This window comes from Ixodes scapularis, unplaced genomic scaffold (genome assembly GCF_016920785.2).
Source record: "Ixodes scapularis isolate PalLabHiFi unplaced genomic scaffold, ASM1692078v2 PGA_scaffold5__190_contigs__length_132052651, whole genome shotgun sequence".
NCBI lineage: Eukaryota > Metazoa > Arthropoda > Arachnida > Ixodida > Ixodidae > Ixodes > Ixodes scapularis.
In genome coordinates this window covers 51,626,125-51,653,453 of record NW_024609880.1, presented here as the reverse complement: position 1 = coordinate 51,653,453, position 27,329 = coordinate 51,626,125, and the positions used below count along the sequence as shown (strand labels likewise).

Sequence of the window (27,329 nt, the reverse complement as noted above, 5' to 3'; positions counted from 1 at the left end):
TTCTGGACAAAGGACCAACTATTCGTTCTCGACAAAGGAAACACTTCAATCGCTCCCTGCACTGTGCTTATTTCGCGAGTCTTTGTTTACATTATATTTTATAGTTGTGGACGACACGAACCGCCAAAAATATTCTCGGTGTACTGCATCTAAAATGACAAAAACCTCGAGGGATATTAATCGCTGTAAACTGCTACAATATTTAGAAGACTCACCTCTGATTTTTATTGGTGATGCGTTTAGTGCTGTACTTCTCGGCATTGCCGCACTGGTGGATGCCCTAATGCTGGGCAAAAAACGTTCCGAACAACTTAAAAAACGCCGACCGCGGCAAAAAAAAATAAAAAGAAAAAAAAACATAATTTAAATATTTGTTATTTTGGAGCCCGCAAATTGCACACTCAACGCGCGAAGGGGGCTACAAAGAGCACTTTCGCCAACGTTTCTAACCACTCAGCATGGCCGGGGAACCTGACGCTCGCTAGATGGCGCAACAGTGTTACAAATGACGCTACCCACGACAAAACGGTCAGCAGGAAACTTCTGCCATGACCACCAGCTCGAGTTTATTCGGCTGCATTCCCGCAGGCGTGAGGACGGTAATGCCGGGTAATACGGGACGTCATATCACCATGCTGGTGCACCTTCTTACGTGTGCATGCCGTTAAAAACAAATTCGTGCGTGGAAAACTTGCATGCGCAGAAGGTGTACGCTCTCACCAGCAAGGTCACCACAATGGCAGCGGCTGTGACGTCAGGCCAAGCCATGCAGTGGAAATTAAGGACACTGAAGAGGGGGAGAGGTTAAAAAAAAAGTTCGTCAATGAAACCAAACAAAGGTGAATTGTATCATCCAGGCTAATCGTCTTATAAGCAAATTCAAGACGTATGTGAAAATGCTCTTCGTTCGTAACCAGGAAAGAGGTATTATGTGGCTTTATTCCTTGAGGCTCTCAATAGACACTTTCCAAAAGTGCATCAAGCAACACTGGTGGCCACCATAATCTGGGCATCGCTTTAACAGCTAAGATATTGGATCCGAGTTTATGCCGAGCGCTGACACGGCGGTCGTGTCCAGTACTTTTCAATCCGAGTACGCACTGAACACTGACGTTAAAGGGGCACGCCCGAAAGATATTGGGCTCGGATAATCGATGCAGCAGCTACTTGAGGGAGCGCATTTTGAAAAGTGTCCAGTGGTGCGCTGACGTATCGGCGTCATGCGCTCGGCTTAAAGGCGTGCACGAGAACCGCTTGTGCACCGATCCAGAATGACCCCAACTCCTCTTCGGCCATCCACTTCCGAAGTTGCTGGGCGATGTCCTCGGCTAAATATGCTTTTTCTTCCTCTGTCAGCAAAGGCAAAACGGGACAAACGCTCAGGTGGAAACCTGCGGATTGGAAAAACAAAATTTATATTAACACATGATGTGTTCTGTCAGATGATTTCACTGGAGTTTTTAGCCTTCGGCTATTAAAACCGGCTCTAACGGTCGGTCCTACTGAAAAAGTGACACAGAAAAGGGCCACGTCCATAGGGAACCACATAAAAAGACTCCAGTCCTCCGGCAGGGTTTGAACTCACACACGATATCTGCCGAGTGCTTTGCCGAATAAGTTAGACATGGTCTTTTTTTTTTTCTATTGTTGAGTTCTATGGACTTCGCAAAAGCGAGCTTATTCGCGCGGCACGTGAATAGGCTTGCGCGCTTCGCTGCCTTTCTTAGGGCGCCTACATGTCTGTCTGTTTCAGGGTGAACGCAGAGCCGTGCAGAGAGAGTTTGGTCAATGGGAGGCGCGGGCAGAGCCAGGGCGTGCGCCAGACTCGGAAAGAGGGCTTGGCATGCTCTCTTGACCAACCAGAAGCCGAAAAGAATCCTCTAGCGGTGGTAGCGGCAAACAGTTCTGATCAAAGGTTTATGCTCGTATATGGTTTTAATAAGCGCGGAAGAGCGAAGTGTAGTAACTCTTCGTGGTTGAAAATAGGGTGCACGTGCTGTGCACCCTATTGCGCACCGCTCAACTCTGTTTTGCTCGGACAGAGTGCGACCGCTCGGACGGCAGATTCCCGGCCCTCGGCGCTTGGCGTAAGAATTATGTCGATCGTTCCGCTCGTCGCACTCTTCCATTATCATTTTGGATGAGCGTGATTTAAACACCACGTGTACCATATTTTCAGTCACCAAGAGTCACTCAGGTGCAGTTATCAGGTTCTCTTCTCACGACCACCGCCAGGGTATTATTTCCGGCTTCTGGTTGGTCACATTTGAATTTCTGAAGACTCAATGGAACACGCCCAGCCCGCTTTCGGCCAATGGCGCCTCCTCATTTGTCTCCTATACTTCCCAACGAACGGCCAAACTCTCTACATATACGGCTCTGGGTAAAGGCATCCATTGTTGCCCTGAATGTGCCAGCACGTGATGCTCTCGCGCACTCGATGCGTGACTTGGGCGGTAAAATGGCGTCTATGCATTAGCCAAAGCTACGCGCCCGAGCTGAGTGACACCGGATTGCGCGCACTTCAAGATGCATAAAAAAAAACGATTGCACGGAAAAATGCATAAGATGTCACCACTCAAGCAAAAGCGCGCGTGTGTATGAAGGCACTCCAGCCTTTCCTAGAGTTCCTGTATAGGCTCCCTGCGGAAGCCAGAGTTGCGCGTTCATCTCCGTAGCGCCGTCTTTCCTGCAGGTCAGTTGATTCCGCTTCGTCACGTGATTGGTTTCGGCGAATCGCCGAAACCAGTCACGTGATCGCCGAACCTGATCATCAACATAACCGGCTTCGTCCCGGCTTCAGCACGGTGACAATCAGCGCAACCGGCTCCGTCCCGGGTTCAAGGCACCCGGACCCGAGATAACCAACCCCCTCCCGACATCGCGACACGCACTACTTCGCCAACGATCGAGGGGCGAACATTCTAGGGCACCAGCGACCCGAGCTACGACCCCAGGGGTGACTACACTGCCTACCGAACGTGTTTGAACGGTCGAATGGTTTCTTTTCGTTTGCTTTTCTAACGTTGCTTCTCTTTTATTAATTTTTGCTTCCTGGCTTGAATATAGTTCTTACTCATGCATTTTTCTCAGTCTCCCAAACCTTCCTCTCACCCCGGACGAACCTGGCCCCATAAACTGAGAGAAAAAGCTCAACCTTCAGCGCGAGCTCGCTGGCTTCCCCGGTACTTCGGTTGCGCGTGCCTGCACGTGCACCCTTGTGTTAGCAAGGGTAGAAAGCTCGCGCTGAAAGCGGAGGTTCTATTCTGAGCTTATGGGTGAACGACACGCATAAGCACAGCAACACGTTGCAGAAGAGCTCTGGAAGTTCGCCGTCAGCACGCGCTCAGCAGTCGCGAAGATAACTGCGGCCGCCAGCGAATGCTTCCTCTTAATCGTGACGCGATGCCTATTGATATTTGCGAGGCACTCACGGATGAGTTCGTCCAAGACGATATTTTTCCTTCGCTCGAAAGTGACCTTGCACGTCGTCGGCTTCAGGTTGGCAGCACTGAGAAGTCCCAAGACGTAGGCCTCGATGTCCTCTTTGTCTTGAAGGTCCACGCTCGCGGGAACCAAACTTTCGCATAGCTGCAGAGGCAACAGGGGATCATTATTCTATCACGGCCATTTTAACTCAACATGAAAATCTTCCCCAGTTGGTTGATTTAAATACTCAAATCTATTGTTCATGGACAAGACCGTTTGGCAACAGTTCATTTGGGCACGGAGCATTGCGCAGATTTACACTAGAGTTACAGGCTTGGTGCGTCAGCCAAAGTATGAGCACGTGAGATAGCACTTTATATTTTCCATGAGAAGTCCTAGAGTAATTGCCACGCAAATCAATTTTCGCTTTTCGTTACTTTGTTTAAATGAAAATATTTCAATCGAGGTTTGTCGTAGAAAAAGTTCCTAGACTTGCTAAAACTATTTTTTTTTGTGAAAATTAGTCTTAAAAAGAACCGCATAATTAAATTTTATTTTATTATCATATTTGTTACGCTTTTTTATCTGCAACAAAATTGGAGGGAATAAGTCTGCTCATTCAATGGCCCCGGAATCCGCAAACTTGCAATAGCAATAAAAAATTAAAGACGTTTACAATTCCCTGTAATGCAGAATTAGAGCGCAGCTCTTGAAGAAGAGGGGAAGGTACGGAAAGGGAGCATACGCCCCCCCCTCCTACGTACCCTATTCTCATCTCCTCCTCCTTCTCTCCCGTCCCTCTCCTCCCCTCCTCCTCTCCTTCTCTTCCTCCCCTCCTGCTCCTTTCCCCTCCTTCCTTTCCCCTCCCCCTCCTCTTTCCTTTCCCCTCCCTCCTCCTCCCTCCCTCCCCCTCTGTCCTGACGTCACTCGGGACCCTAGTGACGTCACACGTTACGTCACCTGTGACTACATTATGGGAAATGTCCCATAATGCAACGCGTGGTTACGCCCACGGCGACGGCGACACCGCTCAAGCCGGAAACGGGCGCCTAAGAGCTGCGTTCTGAAAAACGTTTAAATGATGGTTTGTGTCTTTTAAGACAAACTGATTCGTTCGTGCTCCTGTAATTGTTTGCACTATAGCCATGGCAGCTTAAAACCGCGCTCGTACTCTCAATACATCATACGAAAGACAGTATATCTAGACACCGCCTGAGATGCATTTCTTTCTTTTATGACTGTCCTGATAGGTATCGGTCACACAAAGACTTTCGTTAGTCATGTTCGAAGCATACATCCGTATAAATCCTAACATGCTCGAGTCGTGTCCCGGATCCGCAGATAACACTGTCATCATGTTTCCAGTGAACGCGTCACGTTCGAGCGGCGAGGCTGCAGCATTGGCCGATGAGAACACAGTATATGAATCACGGAGGAACAAGCGTGAACATAACCAGCCACGCCCTTAATTTCTTCCTCTTGCAATTACCGCTTGAAGCGCAAGTAGCGTAAAGCGCGTGACCAAAAGCTCAAACCCACCAGCACATTAAAAAAAAAAAATAGCTACACAAAATCAAGGTACGAACTCACGTCAGCGTGCTTCCTCCAGCGTTCCATCTTGCCAATCGCTCTCAGCACTTGCATCCCAGTCGAGCGTGAGCAGAACAGCAAGAGGCATTCTCCGCCGGGTCGCATGAGCCGGGCGATGTTCTTGAACGCCTTCTCCTGGTCTTTCACAAAATGCAGGGCAAAGAAGGAGTAGACGCGGTCGAACTGCCCGTACCGCTCTACGAGACCGGACACGTCCCCCGCAGCGTCCAGGACGTCGTAGCAAATGTTCGGATGGGCGAAGTGCTTGCTCGCGTAGTCGATCATGTCGTGGGACGAGTCCACGGCGACGATCCTTCGGCACGGAAGGCAGCGAGGGAGCAGTCCGTTTCGAGTGAAGTCTCCGGTGCCGCAACCCAAGTCGAGGACCTGTCTGTGGTCTCCGATGGTCTCGGCTTTGAACGACGTCTGGAGTTCCTCCAGCGCTTTGCTGTTTAAGGCCCACTGAATGTCGTTATCGTTGACGTAGAGCACCGGGTCGATGGTACGGTTGATCATCCTTTCCGTTGGTGGAGCTAGTCCCGTTTTGCAAATGGTTTTGTTCATAGTGGAAAAAGTTTGCTGTGCCTTCGATAAAACTAAAATCTTGTAAAATTCTGCAAAAAAGAAAAAAAAAAGAACTATTTTGTGTTTACATGTTCTCCACCACCGAGTTGGTGACGTGAAGGAATCATTCTCCGTTCTAGATTTATTTATTCAAGTGGTTCACAGAAAGTGAACCACTTGATCAATATTATATACTGATATTTTAGATGGCAATCTATTCAAATGTATACCTTACTTACCAATTAATTTTTATTTTACAGTTAACTTCGTAATACAAACGATAATATTGTTAACATCTCTCTGGCTAATATTTTCTATTGTATACGTCTTAAGACATTTTTGTTTTATAAATTGACCTAAAATATTTCGAAATTTTAAAGGTATTTTTTTATTTGGTGGAAGGTATAGTTTTGTAATAAATATTAACAAATGAAGAAAGTGCTACCGAATAGGATAGTTTGCTTTACTAATCCGCATCAGATTGAAAATGTCTACGGCTTGCAAGCGTAAGATTCTGTAATAACAGAAACTGATGATAAAAAAAAAATAATATTTGTCGTAAGCACTGTGTTAAATAATATATTCTATCTAAACAAACACTGTTCACTTGGGGTGGTCAATATTTTGTAAAATAAACTGCTAAACAAAAAAAAAAAAGTAAAGTTAACAGTATGGAACATTTGAATATTTGGGAATTCCTATTTTCTCTTTGTGTAGAAAAAGAGCAGAAAGGGACTACGGAGGAACGCGTGGAATGAAACAAGTCGCTTTTTCCTGTTCGTTACTTGGTCTGGCCTTTTCTCTTTTCACGCTTTTTCCAAACATAGATATGAACCAACTGGCCAAATTCACTGTCCGCGTGCCTCTAATTCCTTGAAAAAGCAGTTTTGTTTATTTCGGGAGTCGAGTTAACTGTGACATGCCCGTATATGATTTCATCAAATACGAGTTAAATACGGTGCTGCTACCACCACCCCCACCAGCCCCACCGACAAGCCTCTTCGACTTCAAATCAAACCACCCAGGCATATATCCTTTCTGCAATTTCTCTTGGCAACAATGAGCCGCTGCCTTGAAGGCCCTCGAAAGTGCGGCTGGCCGCTGTGATCGGGCAAGCCACTGCCATTATGTGGTATGCGCTCGCAATCGCGAGCACCACCGCCGCGGGTCCCGATTCGCTATCGTGAACCATGAGCTTGGTTGACATTCCAAATCAGGACCCTAAGGATAAAATAAATGACAACTACGTTGCCCGTGGTGAATTCTCGTTATCAGGTCCGAAAAGAATACCACCAAGATGTTGCGTGAAGAGCTGCCTCTCAAGCGCTGCATCCGAAAGTGGCATTATGCGCCAGAGTCTGCACAAGTTTCCGAAAGTTCAACGGGGTCGGGACCAATGGCAGGCTGCGATTCCTGCACAACATTTACAGGCAACTCGGAAAGCGGGTGATACCCGTTTTATATGCTCCTTGCATTTTGTGGAAAGTGACTACATTCATTTCGCGGGTGTCAAACAGGAAATCCCATAGCATTTTGTTCAGCGACGTTTCGTATACAACATCGGTTTCTTTCAATAATAATTGCAAAAAAAAAAAAAACTTAATGTAAATATTGCAAAATGTATGACAAAAACGAAACAAAATAGAAAAAAACAAAACAAAAAAAAAAAAAACCGCTACGTTCACATTTGCTATCAAACCTGGGTCTGCTGCGTGAGAAGAGGACATCTTTCCACTGAGCTACTGGGGGATTTTTTTTTTCTTTATTGCATGGAAGCATAGACGGTGGGCACATCGGTTAAAGTTGCAGCTTTGAAACGAGAGTGCGCTGAATTTATACAAGATTATTCAGATGCATTTGCACCAACATTTTTACAATTTAGACAAATTTGCATACCTTTTCGGGTACGCAGTGCTGACTCGGCTGTATCAGAAATCAGAAAACAAAAGGCACTTTTCAAGTCGCCAATACCGTTTGGGATTTTTACCGAGTTTATTAAGGAGACTTTTTACGTGGTTGCATGTTTCGATGAAATTTGATTTGGTAGTCCTTGGTGGTTCAGCGTTTCTGTCCATCATGCGAGTCTTAATGCGTACCGAGCAAAGTAACAAAAAAATATCAGAGGGAAATGTTTCTGGATCTTCCACAGGAAGAAAACGAATAGAGTATGCGTTGATATTAATTCTTTTTTATAGTACCCTGAAGTGCATTCCAGAAAAGGTATGCATCTTTGCAAAAAATAAAGCAATGCTCAATAGTCTCTGGCGTGTTGCATAAACGGCAGTTGATCGACCACGGTACAAAAATGCATTTGTCACGTAGCCATGGTTTTACAGAAAGTGTGTTGGTATGAAGCTTAAAGAAAATTTTTTTTTTTTTAGAGTTGAGAAAACACGCATTCTGCGAACTCGCTTTAAAACATCTTGGTCCGTACTCTTTGGATGTTGGCTGCGGTATAAGGGTTCTGGAAATAGCAAATCCATTAGGCTAAGGTAGAGCTCCTTTCTGAAAAGAGTAAATAAATCTTCCAAAGAAAATCACACTTTCAAAAACTCAAAAGCTGCCACAACTTCTTGGAGGAAGCCAAAAGGTCGAGGCATTGCCACGTGGACGGATAAAACAACAAAGACGGGGAGGAGATCCATCAAGTGAGTTTGGAGGATGGTCCTATAATGAGCGGGTGGGAAGACGTTCTGAGGAGCATAAAATGTGAAATAATCTTCCGTACAAATAGGTGGGTTAAGCCTAGTCCTCGCACTTCAATACACCTGTTAGCATCCTGCTGAGCACGAGAGCTCAGAAAGAGAGAGACGAGGACGACGATGAGCACCCGCGAAACTTGCAACGATACGAACGTTAAAACCTCTCTACATATAAAATGCTTTCTACCTTTTGACAACTGCGTATTTGACGACTAACAAATCAGAAGTGGGATGAGCACGTTTGCGACCTGTACACGGTGAGAAGCTTTATTCTACAATCCTCAAAGCGGTAGAAACTGTGTCACGTCGGACCAGCTCGTTCTAGAGATGACTGACAGCACCGGGCACGATCTACGAAGGAAGGAGCGCTTGCGAAGCCGTCCGCGGGGTGCAATCCAAGGTCCCTGCGAAAGAACAGGCGATGAATAAATCACGAGCGTGGCTGTCGTAGTCAACACTCGATCCCTTCAGCAACGCGACGAAGCGAATCCTGTGGCTGTGAGTGCTGGTATCGACGACACCGACGGAGTCGCTGATGCGTTGGAGAACCATCAGGCAACGGAAGTTCGTGCAAGAAATGAAGACTTTGCTACACTGCTGCAAACGGCTATCCAGAGTGCCGTGCGGGACGCGATGCGAGGCATGGTATACGCTTCTTCGTGTCGGTCAACAGCCATTTCAAGACGCGCGACCACCTGCGGACTCTGGAAAACTTGTACCTGTTTTTAATCCTGTGGCATTTTCATCGCAGACAGTAGAACAATGGACTAGAAAAGTTGACGAACTTTCCACAATCTACGCGTGGAGTGATCGACAGACGTCGTGCTTTGCCATAACGAAACTGGAAGGGGTTGCAAAGACATGGTATGATGGACTTTCGAGCGTACAGCGATCATGGCAAGAGTGGAAAGATGAATTGAAAAGATCGTTTCCAGATGTGAAAAGCTGTCAGTGTCACCATCAGGAGATGGTGGCTTGAAAACGACGAAAGGGTGAGAACATCGAATTGTACTTTTATGAAAAGGTTGGCCTCGCCCGTCTCTGTCAACTCCCTGAAGATCAAATTGTTGAGTACGTCGTCACTGGTCTTGATGACGAGGCGATGGTGTGAAGTTTAAGCGTTGGAACTTTCTCTACGCCAGGGTCACTGCTTGAGTGCCTTAAGCGTATAGACGATCAACTCGCCGTGGTCAAGGCAACACCCACCCGAAACGAACGTCAGCCTCCATCAGGTGGATCGCATGACCAAGTCGAAGCGCGGAACGAAATCGGCGCCCGGGCAGCATGCCCGTCAGGTGATAATAACGGACGAAGGCCTTTATATAACCACAACGGAGAGTCATTATGCTTTAACTGCAACGACTGCAAACATTTTGCAATTCACTGTCTTGAACCGCAAAAGCAGAAACGATGCGAAAAATGCCAGCGTGTTAGTCATGCGGTTGCCAACTGCAGATTTAATATCAAGGAAAATTTTCCGAAGACACACTGCCTGGAAAGTAAAAAAACAGTTGGCGCACAAAATGAGAAATACTTTCAAGAGGCCCTGATCGACGGGAAGCCAGTCAAGGCATACTTGGACCTTGGTAGTCAGTGCATTACGCTTCGTCAGGCGGACGCCGACTACCTCGGTATTGCATATACGAAGCCTACAGATACGTGCAAGACTGGAGGCTACGGTTTCGGTCACGTGATTCCTTGCGGAATCACCCAAGCGCATCTCACCGTCGACCAGGCCAGTGCAGAAGTGCCCATCTACATCGTTCCAAGTGATGTCCAGGCATTTCCACTGCTTGTTGGCCAACCGTTTACGGATCAGCCCCACATTACCGTTGTAAGGCGTAAAAACGTTCTACGAATTTTCGAAGAGAACGAGAGTGCGGATGATGAGGACGACCGGCTTAGAGGCATCAACGCCCCAAACCTTCCACCCCGTCGTGCCACGTTATGGGCAAAGGAGTCAACGGTCATACCCCCCGGGTACATTAGCATTGTCACCTTATCAGCGGGAGGCGAAAAAGACGGCGACGTTTACGTCGATGCCCAACTTCGCGTGCAAGAGGGTAAGGAGCATTGCTTGCCCTCCTGCATTATCCATGTAGACGAAGATGGGACTTCGTTCTTTCCAGTCCTAAATGTTGCAGATTCCGCTATTCATGTTATGCAAGGAAAAGTGACTGCACGGGCTTCTTGGTGCCACGAGGAACCCGAAACGTCTTGCGACTACATTGTATCTTCGAAATGTCTAATACACCTTTTAGGCTAGAAGATGTGCGCCCGGGAACCGCATTAACATCTGATGACTTCAAACAACTTCTCAATTTGATCAACGAGCATCGTGATTGTTTTGCGGATAATGTCCTTGAGTTGGGAACCACAAACAAGGCCGAAATGAAAATTGATATCGCAGAAGATGCGAAACCGGTATCTTTTCGACCGTATCGTATACCGTACAATCAGCGACTGAGAGTAAACAAAGCTATCGAAGAGTTGAAAAAGGCGGGTATAGTTTGCGACTCCTCGTCCGAGTACGCCAGTCCGTTGCTGGTTGTGAAGAAAAAGACAGGAGAGGAACGTTTGTGCGTTGATTACAGAGCACACAACAGGGTCACTAAAAAGAAAAAAATACTCGCTTCCCTTGATCGAAGACCAGTTGGACCGACTACATGACAAGCGCTATTTTACGACTCTTGACGTAAGGGTATTATCAAATTCCGATGTCCAAAGAATGACAAGCGAAGACGTCGTTTGTAACTCCCGATGGACACTACGAGTTTATAAAAAATGCCGTTCGGACTGACCAACGCTCCAGCGGTGTTTCAAAAAATGGTGAACGTGGTATTGGGATCCTTGCGTTACGGAGTGGCTCTAGCGTGCATGGATGATATTCTCATCCCGTCGCGGGACTTCAAAGAAGGTCTTGATCATTTGCGAAAAGTGTTCCAACTTCTTCGAGAAGCGAGACTGACACTTCGCTTGAGCAAATGCGTGTTCATGGCGGAAACAATAAACTACCTGGGATTCGATATCGAAACCACAGTACTCAGGCCAGGTGAATGTAAAGTAAAGGCAGTGACTGACTTCCCAACACCGAGAAACGTCCACGAAGTAAGGCAGTTTATTGGCCTTGCAAGCTATTTTAGGCGTTTCCTGAAGAACTTCGCAGCGCTAACCGAACCTCTGACAAGGCTTTCGAAGAACAAAACTTCTTGTCGATGGACCGAGGAGCAAGATTCCGCATTTTCTTTCCTGAAAGTGTGTTCGCAGGAGAGACCCATTATGGCCCTACACAACCACGAAGCCCCAACGGAAGTGCACACCGATGCAAGCAAAAATGGTTTGGGGGGCATGTTGCTGCAGCTCCAGTTAGACGGACAATTTCATCCCATAATTTATGCGAGCCGTCAGACGTCCAAGGCGGAACAAATGTACCCTTCCTACGAGCTTGAGGCCCTCGCAGTCGTTTGGACTCTTGAGCGGCTTAAGGCCAGGGTCCCACTGAATGTGGCAGTTTAGGTACTTTTTGGCAGGTCATTACTGATATCCTTTTAAATACTGTTTTGTGGGATCGATGTCATTCGAAAGGCAATGCAATCCTCTTTCATTTGATATTATGTATGTGTTGGTTTTTACTGTTCATGCGCATTTGTAGCGTTGCGAATATGATGGCGCGGACCCTTACTTTCTCCGCTAGTTCATGTTTTATGAACGATTCATTAAAGATAACACGGTTCCAATATAGCAGTTTTGTTAAGAAGATGTCGGAACAGAATGTTTAGTGACACTTTTTTGGTATTTGCACTACTTTGTTTTTTTCATCCCTCCAAATATTGCCCTAAAACTGACATTTTTCAGCACAAATATGTTTTTAATGACACGCGCTAGGGCAATGAAATTAGCTACAGATGTAGTGCTTATAATTGGTAATATGCAGAAAAAATTTAATGTTGTGTAAAAATTTTTTGTTCAGATATTTTATATCAAACGTAGCCCTTTTTGTGCTTCGAGTCATGGTACTTCAAATTCCCCTGATGAAATAATTTAGCTATGATAAAATCTTTTTTAACATTTAGAGCTACAATGGTTGCCCAAGAGGTGGACGATGGCTTTTTTTTTTTTCATTTTCAATGTCATAACGCTCCAGGAGCGTTTCAAACTTACCTGTTGTGACGCATATCTTTTTGGACATCAAACAGATTTATTGGCATCTAGTAATATTTATTGTTTGGAATAGATATACATTGCGATGTATTAAATTTTCACAATTATCTTGCTTTGGTTTCTTAATAAGTGTAGAGCTTAGCTAATTTAAAAACAATTAAAAACTGTTTGAGTGTTTTGTTGCGCTACCTGGCGGATGGCAGACAAACTGCTGATTTCTAATGTTCAACAAATTTCCGAGGGCGGCATTGGCGTCTCTATCATCATCAATCTCCGCGTCTTCTTACCCTCACATTTAAAAAAATATATTGGGAGATTTACTATCGATAACTGAAAGGTTTAAGTACTCGGTCAGGCTAATAAATCTAAGACAAATAATTACACAAGCGCGTGATATAATGTGTTCATTATTCGATATGATTAAAATCAATAAACAATGAAGACGAACAGGAAAAGAATACATCCGAGTTCATTTTATGCCTAGAGTCACTACACGAGCTTTAAAGTATCGGCACTCCGTTCCCCAAAATTGTTTTGGGCGCCGCCTTTTTGGGTCCTGCTCAGAGCAAACGCAACTGCCGATCATCATGATCCAAACGTACGACTTCCTCAGCATTAGATGTGGTGCTAGGAAGCTGATGCAATATTGCAATGCTCTGTCGCGGGTTGTTTAAACATTTGTGGTCGACGGAAAAGCGTTTCCTGTGATTTTAGATAAAGCTTCGTATAACTGGCAACCATGATGTTAAGCCACAATATGGCCAAGTGTCGTTACTCTGAACCGTAGCTAATCTACTGCACAAGCGGGAACAATGAAGAAGAGGCAGGTGTCAAAAGGTAGTGTCTTGTGGAATCCACGGTACTTGCGTCATGGCCCCTCCAGGTACGGTATTACAAGCCTCTTGAACAAGACCATGAATAGTGTCATTAAATAAGCTACGCTTCAGAGTAGCGACACTTGGCCTTATTGTGGCTTAAAATCATGGTTGCCAGTTATTTGAAGCTTTATCTGAAATCACAAGAAACGCTTTTCCGTCCTCCACTTTAAGCAGTTTGCGACAAAGCAAAGCAACATTACATGAGCTTCCTAACACCGAATCTAATGCTGAGGATGTCGCACTTTTGAATCATGACGATCGGCAGTTGCGCCTGCTCTGCACAAGCACCAAAATGGCGGCGTTCACAACAATGTTGGGGAAGAGAGTGCCAATACTCTAAGCGCAGCTCATTTATTGGCTCTAGTTCACGCGAAACTCCTTTTCCCTGACTGAAACTGAAAGTAAATATGAATAATACACCATTATTATAGCTTATTTAGTTATAACCAAATACACATAATGAGAGGAGGAAGCGGGCGCGTAGGAGAAACGCGGGTTTTATGTGCGACCGTTCTAACCGTCTGAAAAGAAAGAACTCACGAGCTTGCGCTGGTTAAAAAAAAAAAAAAAAGGCATCCGAATAAATAGGCGGCACGCTGTGTTCTTTGCTATTATGCGTCTAATTGCAAATTGTTGTGTGTATGTTTATACAGCCGGAAGTTAGTCTGCCTTAGTGGGCGTCTGGTGTCTCAACTGTAGATGAGCAATTTAGCCAGTGCGGTGCGACCGCAAACCTGGGGTCTTTAACGTGCACCACGCAGTAGTGATACACGACCGCACGCCGGTACGATGCTCTTCCAAATCGAAACGGGCAGGGGCGGGGTGGGTTCTGCAGCGCGAGCTTTCGCTCCGAGTGCTCCGAGCTGGTGTGCGCTAGACCATGCACTCGGCCACCGACCCCCCCCCCCCCCCCCCCCCTTTGTGCGTCTAATTTCTATACAGGTATAAGTATTTGAAGATCGACGCGATCGTCTCGAGGTAATGTAACGTAATAACATTATATAAATAATAAACTTGTGGAAGGACTGAACGACTAAATTTTTCAATTCTTTGATTGTAATATGGCGGTAGCCTATTGTACTAACTGTTGATGAAGAGCAAAATGAGGTGACGAGGTAATGATTAAATGATGAGGCTCTATAAGGACGATGACATTAGTGGGTGTCGAACCACAACGTACAGTTCCAGACTTGTTTCAAGTATCGTGCACCCACAGACTTTCTTCACCCGCAACAGTATATGGTACAATTAATGAGGATGCTGCTTTACAACTGTACGTGGAACAGGAAAACCGCATCGGTGGCCGAGTGGGCTAAAGCAAGGGGGGATCGGTGGCCGAGTGGGCTAGCGCACACCAGCTCAGAGCACGCCGAGCGAGAGCTCGCGCTGCAGAACCCAGGGACCCTGGGTTCAATTCCCACCCCTGCCCGTTTCGATCTGGATGAGCATCGCACCGGCGTGCGGTCGTGCATCACTACTGCGTGGTGCACGTTAAAGACCCTAGGCTAGCGGTTGTACTGCCCTGGCTAAATTGCTCATCTACAGCGTGTGACTCGTCGCAACTTTAATGGCTGACCAACTACACGCTGTATAAATATCCCCACAACCCAATTATTATTATTGCGGCTTATTAGTTAATATGAGGGACGGATTTCTAGCAGCATTCCCTGATTGACTACTTGGAACAAATGGCCTCGTTGACGTAAAGTGTCCCCGTTCCAAAAGATTCTTGAAGTATAGACCTTTCCAATGTTTACAAAATCACAGTCCAGCGTGCGATCTTCACAGCTCAGCACGTGCGTGTTCGTCGCTTCGGAAAGCGAGCAAAGCACGCGCCATACGCACGAACACTGAAAATGGCACCGGCCACACGCTCTTTTCTGGAAAGGTCTATTGGCGACGTGCGCGACCGAAAGCGTCGCTGTGGTCGGCCTTCCACGATTGGCCCAAAAGCTGACTATGACGTTGGAAAGGGTATACCATCGACGGAAATAAGAGGAATGAAAGAACTTTAATTTTGACGGTGTTGGCAGTGTTGCTTTGAGAGCGCAGTGATTTCAGGCTTCCACCATACTATTTACAAACACCATCGAACTTGTTGTTCGCAAGGTAATGACGTCACAAGGGGGAACCATAGGAGGGCGCCACCAAAACATCTCGCCGCTAATACTTAAACCGCAAAGGAGTATGAAGCGAAAAATAAGAAAAAGGAGCTTGGCGTGAAAGGCCCAAATCCCCACCATAGCTTCTACTATCAAATACAAGGGCAGTTACACAATACACAACGAGAGTTTTGTGATTTAGTTATATTTACACTCCAGGGCATTGATATCCAACGTATTCAGAGAGATGACACCTCCATGTCAACCAACATAGAGCCTTTTCTACTCAACTTTTACATGGAAGGCCCGACTTCCGCTGAAATTCCTTACGTAGACGAGTTGTCCGACCGAATAAACTGCCATTACTCCCGATCTGGGAATCTCTCGATCTTTGTTCGTAGGCCATAGTATCATGAGATCGAGGGGTGTGGCTCTTCGTCCGCCGAATAATGCTTCGGCGGGTTGTTTTTTGTTTTTTGTTTTTTTTTCGTGTAAGATGAGATTGTCGCGTGCTGCCGGAACAAGAACCTGGCGATTCTTCACTGAACTGCTGCTTCCGTAAGCTTCAAAAAGGCTTTTTTTTTTTCGTTTCGCACACCATCTGTTCTGCTTGCCCGTTAGTTGCAGGATTGTATGGTGCACTAATGTGATGCCTGATGCCGGTTTTTTTTTTTCTTCAAAAACTTGTTTATTTTATTTGAAGCAAGATTTGGCGCGTTATCAGTTAAAAGTATTTTCGGTAGGGCAAAAGTAGGTAAAAGAGACCGTAGAACGTCAATGACGTGTTTGGACGTCGTGGCAGGCATCGTGTAAACTTCCAGCCACTTAGTGTACGCATCGCCCATGACTCCGCAGATGTGGATACGTTTCGCCACCCACCGACTAAATAGTGGATCGTTTTCAGTTACTGTTCATGATGGCGTTGGACTCAAGGAAGACTTCGAGTCTTTCCACAAAGTTAGCCCAGGTGCCAGGACTTTTGTCAAAAGCGGTAAGTGTTCGAAACGTCGACAACGTCGGTAGCCACGTGTTGTGCTTGACGCTGGACATTTACCATTCGCTGAGAAGAAACTTGCTTGTTCGTCTGCCATGAGTCGTCCGATATCAAGTCATCACCGCAACACCATCACCCGACAAAACTGGTCTTCATTGTCCGCATGTCCATAGTTAGCAATCACGTGAACTTATAAATTCCCGAACGCTCATAACTTGCCGCCGCTAAACGCCGTTCATTTATAGCGTCTTCATTGCAAATAAACGTCTTCCTATTTCTTCTGATGGTTTTCATCATATTCCTCCTAAGCTGTACTTACAACATTATGTGTGTCGGTACTTCTGAAAATATTGCAACGGCGTTTGTTTTCCGGGAAACTATAATGTAACAACCTTTACAACATCTTCCGAACCCCGTGAAACATAATATTTTGTGACCATTTTTTAGTCATCATTACAATGGTGAGGTAAGTACCGTAAATCGCGAAGCAGTTTACTTGACGTCCGCTTCCACTGGTGTCTTGGAAGATTGAGTCTACTGAGAGTGCATTCTTGCAGAGGAAATTTTCATTGATAAAATATTTACACGTCGATCGACATTTGATTACTTCTTGGTAAGATTTATTGCGAAGGTATTCACACGAGGGAGAAATCCCGGGGATTTCTCCCCGGCACGCGCGCATCACGAGATGAAAACGCGAGGCTTTTGCACGTCGCAAAGCCTGACATTTTCGTCGTGGGATGCACGTGCTGGGGAGAAATCCCCGGGATTTCTCCCTCGTGTGAATACCCCTTTAAACCGCCGAACCGCATGTCCCTATATCAGAGAACAATTTATACCCAGCCTGACATTCTCGCATACATCCGTTTGATGTGCCACGCTGCTTGAGCTAGCTAAGCACAGCTGGCAGCGGCGCGAGCAAGGCCACGAGGGGAACGTGATGGTGCTCGAGCCATCCCGCTGTGAACCAATGTTTCGGCCACCCCACGGGTGCGTGTCGCCATCTATTGGTTGAACTTAACGCCTTGTTCAAGATGGCTGCCGTGGGACCGCAGCCTTAAAGGGGTAGTGAAACGAAATTTTAGCGCCGATCTTGTTGCATAAATATGGGCTAGGGACAGGCACCACCTCGGAAATATAAATATTGCGCTGTAAAACACAGGAGAACTAATTTTAAACATAATTAAACGATTTCAAATTCTCATCTGGTGGATGGGGGGAAGTTCTCGTGACATCACTTGTGCCAAAATAGCAGCGCCGTTCTGCGGCAATACGGCGTGCCGGCAGAATTCGCCTAGGCATGAACGCGTTTGCAAAGCCTTGGCGGAGAAAGCCAAAGCGTAGTTGGCCACAGTGAGCTCGTTCTCGTTGCGGCTTTTTGCACGACACGGCCCGAGCATGCTTCTGGCACGGCCGGTATTAGTTGCTGCGAGTCGCGAGCTGCAAGCCGACGTTAAAAAGGATATGTTTGAACTACGAGGGTGTCAGCAAGAGCCACGCAAATGCCAAATACCTGTTCACACTCGGAGCGGACACGCGCGTTTGATCTTGATCGAAGTGCTGGATTCGTTCTGTTAGACCGCGTTTCGGTAAGCGCTTCTGGACCGATCTTTTACAATTGCAACTCGATACTGACATGACACTCGGCAAAGAAAGGTTAGACCCCGTACGGCGTTTATTTGAGCTCTATATCACACAAAACAAGGAGATAGAATCAATGAGAGTCCCTTTTCGACGACAGCGTTCGTCACCGCTGTCTCGGAAAACAAGGAGATCGAGATGACAAGGGGAAAATATTGACCTCTGAAATTTAGTTCAGGGATCAAAGTACTCATCCGGTAAGGGTCCACAAGGGTCGCGCGGGCATATTCCATTCAGCAGGCCAGCCGGTCAAGGACAGACGGTCTTGGCCAAGGACCGCCGGAGCAACGGTGCGCCGAGTCGATGTTGCTGCTAGGCCTACTATATTCTGCCGAGCTCGCTCGGTCGGCAGAATCGTGGCTGTTGTAGCTCTTCTCGTGTGTTTGTGGATCCTGCGTTCTTGATCGTCGTGGTCTGTTTTAAGTACTCCTTCCTTTTTTCTTGCTGGTTGAAGTCGGAACGCACGAGAAGAGCACGAAGAAAAATAAATGTCCGTTGGTGGCCGACACCAAGTAACTGAGCGACGCTGTCGGCCTTGTTGATTTGATCGTCAGCTTCGGAGCTGTCGTAGGATTCTGTCGTAACCTGCGCAAAGGTTACGACAATTTCGTTTCGAGAGCACGGGTTTTCTCTCACATTTGTCGTACGCACTTTTTTCGTCGTGCCTCAGAGCTGGTTTTGTCAGTGCTGCCGTGGTTGCCGACTTGCCGTGGTCCCGTGGTGCAGCGTGCGTGCAGCCCTTGCACATCTCAAACGGCCACGTTGTCACGGGTCGTAAATCGTCGACGCGCCACCAAGTGGCAACGCTCGTAACCACAACATTCACGCCGTAGCCTTTCCCGACCGGCACAAGTGACGTCACGAATGCGCCCAATATCCCAAGACGCATCGCGCTCTCCGATGGCCGATTTTTGAGCGCGCGCCCAATCGGGCCCATCAGGGTGAAAAATATAGACATCCGTTCAAAATACAAACGCGCGATTATGATTTATGAATATCATTGATAATATTGAACCTATTTCTGACCATAATAGGTGTATTTCAAGTTTCGCTTCAGTATCCCTTTAAGGTTTACCTCTCCGGTGTCGACTTCACTGTAGTCACGCACTGCAACGTCCTGCGAGGCACGTTGAGTAAGCGCGTTATGTTGCCACGGATTGCTCGCCGGTGGTTACGATTACAAGACAAGATGAAGCGTTACTATGCCTTCGACTTAGACAACGAACCCGATCATGACGACTGCGAAGACGAAGAAGACAATTGAGGCAATTTTTCACAGGATGGCCGAGTGTTAGCATCCTGCTGAGCACGAGAGCTCAGAGAGAGACGAGGACGATGATGAGCACCCGCGAAACTTGCAACGATACGAACGTTAAAAGCTCTGTACATATAAAATGCTTTCTACCTTTTGACAACTGCGTATTTGACGACTAACACACCGAAACAGACTGTAACGCCACATTGGCTCCTATGAAGAGGCCCATATGAAGGTCGCAAATATCCTATGAAAACGTTGAAGGTGCCATCGGGCACAGTGAATAACCTGTAGCACGTACCACAGTTTGGCGACTAGGAAGACGTTACGTGCAGTAGCACGGCCCAAAACCGAAAGCTGACCAGGCTTCAGCATGTCCGCTTGGCGCTGAAGTTTTGTGACACTTTCTGTCCAGTAGCGTGAGCTATTTCGAACACATTCCAGAAGCGCGCAATGGTAGAAAGTTGGCACGCCAGACCACGCCATACATGCATAATCTGAGGGCGTTGTCCTCCAAGTTCAATACCGGAGTCCACAGTATGTGGAGGCATTAAAAAGCGCTCCAGTTGCCTTTCAAAATTGCTGGGTTGATTGTAATGCAACATCGACACAGAAAAAAACCGAGATCATCGGCATAAGCCAGAACTTTCACTTCATGAGATAACAGTTTATAACCTCTTACGCCTGTACTTTTCAGCATACTTAAACATAGAGGTTCCAAATCAAATGCAAAGAGAAGGGGAGACAGGGACATGCTTGTTTTGCAGATGAATGAAGCTGAATTGGTGTGGAAAGAGCACTGTTTACTATTAATGGACTTAATGCTTCGAAATAACAAATTTTTATGCCGTTAAGGAGAAGCTTTCTTACGTTTATGTGTTCTAAGATAGCAAACAAAAGAAATGGCTAACGCGGTCAAATTGCCCTAGCTTTCGCTAGGGCAATTTGAAGCATGGCCACTTGATCTTGTAAACTGTCGCAGCAACGAAGAACAGATCGCGCTGCATGAACGTTCGTCTGGATTGTGCGGCCTTCAAGCCCGCATGTTTGATGAGCTCCAACAACTCTTGCAATAGCACATTGTAAGCGTTTAGTAAGGATTTTGTCGAATATTTTGTAATTGACATTGGAGAGCGCTATTGGGCGATAACCTTCTACATTCCTTAACTTATCAGGGTACCCTATTGAAAATTCCATCAAGCTACGTAATTTGGGACACTGACTGCCAGTCAGCAGCCTTAGTGGAACGTGATGGACCATCAGACGTAATATGATGGTCCATCAGATGACGTCTGACTGCCACTGCCAAGGGAATTTCATTAGCAAGGGCAGCATTTATATAAGAGTAAAGCTATACGCACTCATAAATATCGCCAAATGCCTCGATAAAACAAAATTTTCGAAAAAAAAAAAACGTAGCATTACCGCGGATCAATCCCGCAACCGCTTGCGTCCAAATCGGACATTTAGACCGCTATGCTACGCCACCGCTACTGAAACTCGATTTAACTATTCGTTTTATACGAGATGCTTCGGCTGCAAATGCAGTTAAGCCGTCAGCATGTTATGCAAAGCACTCGTACATCACTCGCCGTACTTCAGTTATACTCACCTGCCATGTAGAGTACTTTCGCGTCGTAGAACGATCCTTTTGTTCGCGCGTCATCGGCCCAGTAGACCTGGTACACATTGTCGTCTTCAACTACACCGCTAAAATCCCTTACATCGTCGGAACTCACAACAAGCTGGGTCTTGTCGAGTAGAAATTCTACTAAAACATCAGAGATTGCAGAGTCCGGGCAGGATCGACAGGTTGGAGCAAGCGGGCAAACAAAACGAGTCGAGAGCGATCGTTCATGAAAGCTCGGCGAAGATATGGGCGAAGCGAAGTGCGAAGTATCGTGTTCGGCGCTTCGGCGGGCTTCTGATCAAGGTTGTCGGTCGGTTGCGTATCATATCTCTAATGTCAGCGGTTTTATGGGCTCACGTCCCGAAATCGTTTTCTCGTGCATAGATTACTTTTCGTATTCATAGATTTGACGAAATAGTGGTATCCGAACGAACTTTACGTCCTTTGACCGTACGTCTGTCTGCACGTCAAAGCTTTCTGACGTACAGTCAGAGACAATCGATGTACAGTCAGAATCACCACCAGGACATCCTGATGGCATTTCGCGGCGGCCGACTGCCACCAGGAAACCATCAGAAAGCCGACAAGCGCGGTCTGACTGGAGTTTGACTGTCGGTCAGAGTAACTTGTTGGCCAATCAGACATGCTTGACGTACAGTCAGGCACAGTCAGCGGTCCACTAGAAAACATTGACTGCCAAACAGCGTCACATTGATGGATTTTTCCTTCGAGTAGGAGCGTTTTGGTATTAACACGGTGTGACTGAGAAAACGGTGGAGGTAACCTGCCTTACTCAAGTGAAGTTGTAAAACATTCAAGGTGGAATGGACGTATCAAACTCAAACTTTTTATTTCTCTCCATTTGGAGAGGGGAGTCAGAAAAAAGCAGCTCAGTTGCTTGACGAGCGTCTGCCTCCCCACAGCAGGGAAAGAGGACAGGATGTACACACACATAATGTTTTTTTCACCATCACACGCACAGCACAAAAATGAACAACATTAAATGGGAGAGGGGGAAGGGGGAGCAGTAATCGATTTAGCCAAGTTTACAAATTCCAGTGGCACTCTCTCACAAACATGGAACGTGCAGTTTTTATACTTTCATTGAAAACTTCTGCATTCAACTCATTCAGGTGATCTTAAAAAGGAGGTACTATATATGTCAACGTCTGATTACCGTAGTTAGTTCTGGATAAAAAAAAAAATCAAATTCGGGGGTTTTACGTGCCAAACCAACGACGGGCATCTGGCCCGCCCCAGCGGGAGACTGAGGATTAATTTGGATTACCTCGGGATCTTTTAAAGTGCAACCGAAAGCTCGGTTAAGGGGTGTCCAAACAGGACACTACAAAACGCACGACTCCGACAAATCGTGAAAATTGAAGCGGACGCTTCTATTTTTACGATTTGTCGGAGTCGTGAAAATGTTTGCAGGAGTTGTGAACATTTTTACGATCACGACTGCTCTCCTCGTCAGATTGACGTCACACGCCACCTGCGTCTGTCTCACCTCGCCAACGCCCTCGCGTACCGCCGTCGCCTCGGCTCGAAGGCCAAGGAGGTCCGGCTTCGGGTGGATTTGGGACATTCCTGCGTCGAAGGGTGCGTTTCGCCCGCCTCGGATCTGCTTTCTTTGTCGAGATTAACTTTCGTCGTGATGGCGTCCGATGCGGTTCCGTATTCTAAGCGGAGGCCTTGAGCGATTGACCGACAGCCAACAAAGCGTGTGAGTGGCTCTCCGGACCCACGTGATGAGCAGAGCAAGGCCGCCGTGGAGGAAGCGAGGGGGAGATTTGACGGGGTGAAGTTTCCCCCCGGGAGCTTTGACGGAGGGAAATTTCCCCCCGACGGCCGGAAGCGGAGCGCGGCACGATTTGCCGGAGTCGTGAGTTTTGTAGTATCCTGTTTGGACAGGCCTTTACATGGCGTCTTCTCCGCAATAAGCCTCCGTCAGATTGCGGGCACCTCGGCCGGGATAAGTTCGTTCTGGAGTGCGGCACTAACCATGCGTCTACAGACCTAGTTTCATTCGCAACCTCTCTCATCCTAATGCTGGAAATAGACATGAATATATTTTCTTTCTGGCAAAAAGATATTTTCAATGCAAGAAAAAGTTTATAATAATACTGATTAGGAATCTGTACAATATTCAATTTACTAACTAATGGACTAGTATAATTATTATACACAGTATTACATATAATACGAACAGCTTTTTTTGTAGAGTATGTATCAGTTGTATGCTTGTAGTGGTCGTATTCCCCCATACCTAGAAGCAATAATCATATTTTGAGTAGAAGAGGGAATTATATATAAGAAGTATAACCAAAATCGGGATGATGTAACGATATTTGTACATAATACCTACAACTCTTTAATTGTTTACATGTCTGTTGTGCCATTCTCGTCCCATGACATGTATTGATTAAATATAATTCCGAGAACTTTTACGCTTTCAACTACTACTATACAGTGTGTTCCAAGAGAAAGAATGGACGTATAGAAACAGTTTGTATTTCCTGATCTAAATCATACGGCTTTTGTCTTACTGCCATTTACTTTTATTGAATTTGAATTTGTCCAGGCATTGAACTTTTCCACATACTTATTTGCGGCACTTATAATCTGATTAGTATCATCACCTGAAAATAATATACAAGTATCATCAGCGTAAATAATGATTTACATTTCTATCAATATTTACGATGTCATTGATGTATAGATTAAAAAGAAGTGGTCCCAGAATGCTCCCTTGCGGTACGCCGGCAGTCAGTTTGCTAAGATCCGATTGTTTTTTTTTTTATTTATTTCAACACACTGGTATCGATAACTAAGATAACTTCTAATCATATCTAGAGCAACGCCACGAATGCCATAAATATGCAGCTTTTGAAGTAATGCGTCATGACTGATCGGGTCAAACGCTATGAAAAATCTATGAATACTCGGACTGTTAATACTTTTTTTTTTAATATCGTTTAAAATTAATTTATTTTGTTTTAACAAGGCGAGTTCGGCGGAAAACGCCTTTAAATTCGTATTGACTGGGCGTTAAGATAGAAAACTTTTCGCAGAAACTATACAGCCTATGATGTATTATTTTTTTTTAGAGCTTTTGAAAATATGGGTAAAACAGAAATCGGTCTATAATTTTCGAGGTTCTTTTTATCTTCAGCTCTATATTGCACATATACCTTCGCTAACTGAATTTTCTTGGGGGAAAGTTCCGTTCTCAATCGCTAGATTAAAAATATGTGTTAAGCAAGGAACAATCGACCTCAAAACAATCTTGATGGGTTTAATTTGAAAATAGTATATATCGGAGCTCTTGCTATTTTTTAAGCTTCGGAAAACAGAAAATAGTTCATGTTCGTCAGTTGAAAACAGAAACATATTACGTGAAACCTTCTAGACATACCTAACGGCAACCGCACAGTGTATACTCTGGACAAGTGTAGCAAAATGATCACTAAACGTTTTGGCCAAAACAACCCCTTTTACGACGATACCTTCGATTTTGATTTAGGTTACTTTATCCGCACGCCACCCTTGTTTTATTGACTCATTTACTTTTTTTCATACTACCTCGGATCTCGTCATATTCAAACAAATTATAGAAATACACGCGTTTAGACGGCCTTAAAGTTCTTGTTAATTGATTTCTAAGTTTCTTAAGTGCAACCAAGATGTTAACATCTTTAGTGTGCACGAATCTGTGGTAGAAATTATTTTTCCTATTTATAATTTTTATTTCGGGGGTAACCCAGGGTTTACGAGACTTTCGAGGAACCCTATGCAATTCATGAGGAAAGCAGCGATCATGTATCATATTAAACCTTTCAAGAAAACAATTAAATGCTTCTTCAGCAGACCCGCCAGACAGCACCGCACTCCAGACTTTGGAACTTCTCTGTTGTTCAAAAAGATCAAGGTTTCTAGCGCTTATATTTCTAAAATAAATCTGATCACATATTTGTTTTTGAGCTGCAGTCTACGTTTGCAAGGATATATATTGGAAGGTGGCCACTAATAGTTTCCCCAACCAATCCAACAATTATGTCCGTTTCTGAAATATTTGTTAAAAATAAATCCAACAACGCCGTATTTCGGGGTGTAATGCGAGTAGGCTGGGAAATAACGGTGAAAAGTCCGTATGACTGATATAAAGTCAACAATTCAATTTTATGCGAAAGCGCGACGCAAGCACGTCTATGTTAAAATCACCTCCAAAACAGACAGTCAATTTGTTTCCACCAAGAAACTTAAAATACACGTCGAGAAACTCAAGAAAGGAGGAGATATTACCACTTGGCAGGCGATAGACAACAGAAAAAACAGTTTTTGCATGTTGTAAAGTTAGTATTTCATAATAGCTTGTAATAGCTGTAAAGTCCCTTTCAAGTGTGCACTCAAGACCCCTTTTTACATGTATACATACTCCGCCTCCTACTTTATTGGTTCTTTTTGCATTAAATTATTAATTAATAATTCTCAAGCCTATCTACTTCTTCTGCTTTTTATACCGTCTTTCACTAAGCATAATAACATCAAACAGAAAATTAAAACCGTCCAAAAATATGTTTAAGTCATCAAATGTATTGCATATTGATTGCACATTTAGGTGAAAGAAAGAAAGTGGCACTTTTGGTTGGTTCTTGAAAACAATTTCGATTTCACTTCTTAAGGAAAGAGTCTTGTCATTAGCGAAAGAAAGAAAAAGAAAACTACCAGCAGCGAAAAACTACACAAGTGTTTGCAAGTCATCCACAGTTTTCACTACATGTGCTTGTGCCCTATCCTTTTCCCTTACCAGTACTTTTCCATGTTTGTACCAGACGTATTGGTACCGTCTTGCCTTTCGCATTCTCGCCATTCCCAAAGAAGTGTTTTATCCTGGATTGTCAAGTTTTCCAAGATCTATGCTTTGCAACGAACTCGCTTCAGGTTCACTCATTTCTCGAGCCACAGATCCCGAGTTGCTTGATTTGAAAAGCGAATCAAAATTCCGGGTATCTTATCAGGGCGCGAGGGAAGCCGATGCATGGCCATGATTTGATCTGCTGTCAAGTCGGGCGCTTCCATTTGCTTTTCTAGGTCATTTATCTTAGCCAAAGCTCATGGGGATCCCGTGTATTTCAAGGTTTTGCCTGCGGCTTCTCCATTCAAGGTCGTGAACTTTTTGTTTTAACCTGTCAATCCGTTTTTTTTTTCAAGTGCATCACGCTTTTCTTTAAGTTTTTTTTTTATTTCCCCGTCGTGTGCATCCATTTGCTTCAGCACTGCATCATATTTCGCCGGCATATGCTGAAGTGAATGTTCCATAGCATCCACTGTTTCTTTTAAGCTTAATAAGGTGTCTAGCTTAGCGTTCATGCTGATCAGCATAGCAGCTACATCTAGATATTTTGTCTTGTTTGCTCCTCTGACTTTCTCAAGACTTGGCTTCTTACATGTCTGGCAGCGCTAGGTTTTACGTGAAGCAACACGCGACTCTTCCGAGATGCCAGAACAAGTGCCTATATGGCAAGAGTATACTGGCACTCTACGCATGTGATTTGCGAGCCTTTTTCCGGAAAGGCTTGACTGCAATGTACACAGATATCTTTCGAATCATCTGCCATGTTGGAGCATCTGTCAGGTATCGTAAACACAGCAAGAAATAACAGCAAAAATTACGGCAGGAACAGCAGCAGCAGCAACAGATGGTAAAGATAAATATCAGTTTGTACAAAGCAAAAAAGTACCAACCTGCAATGGCGAAATAACGTTGCTTAGGTTCCAGCGTAAGCTGCTCCCACTGCCGCTGTGTCCCACAGGGCGGAGAAACGCTGTCTTTATACTGTCGATGCAGCCGAGGTCAATGGCATAGTACCAATAACCGCTCATACAGGTGGGCGTACACCGATGCAGGCACCTGATTCCGTCGCCGTGATAATGCTTCGCCACAAACGACGCCGGGCAACGGAAATCCAGCACCGGGGATGACTCAGGCTGATGGTGTCGCACCGATGAGGGTTGAAAAACAGCACTGCTGGAAACTGTAATGGCGAAAAAAACTTTGCTTAGGTTCCAGCGTAACCTGCTCCCACTGCCGCTGTGTCCCTCAGGGGGGGGGGGGGGGGTCGTGTTGTGGGGAAGGGCAGGGTTAGCTTTGCCAAAAGTGCAAGCGTTGTTCTGCCCTGGGATAGGAGGAGGGGAAAAGATGGGGGCATAGGTGAGGAGGGGGGGGGGGAGGCAAAAGAAACTAGCAGCATGCATGTCTCAGTGAGCCAGATTAGCGAGTCCGGACTGGGCTGGGGCACTTAGCGGAAGAGCCGGAGGGGCGTCATTGTTGCTTTGCTAGGCCGGCCTCTCGTAGGAAACCCAGTAGGAGGGACTGTGTG

At 45.6% G+C, this 27,329-nt stretch overlaps 1 protein-coding gene and 1 pseudogene across 1 annotated transcript; both read right to left on the bottom strand.

The window, feature by feature from the left end:
• Positions 1 to 1,218: 1,218 nt before the first annotated feature.
• Positions 1,219 to 5,583, bottom strand: LOC115315804 (juvenile hormone acid O-methyltransferase-like). The gene is made up of 3 exons (XM_029975114.3): positions 5,020 to 5,583; positions 3,435 to 3,591; positions 1,219 to 1,391 (listed from the first exon to the last, which is right to left on the bottom strand). The coding sequence occupies exons 1-3, from the start codon at positions 5,581 to 5,583 to the stop codon at positions 1,219 to 1,221; spliced, it is 894 nt and encodes a 297-aa protein (XP_029830974.3).
• A 19,535-nt stretch (positions 5,584 to 25,118) lies between these two features.
• On the bottom strand, positions 25,119 to 26,832 carry LOC121838128 (annotated as a pseudogene).
• Positions 26,833 to 27,329: the final 497 nt, after the last annotated feature.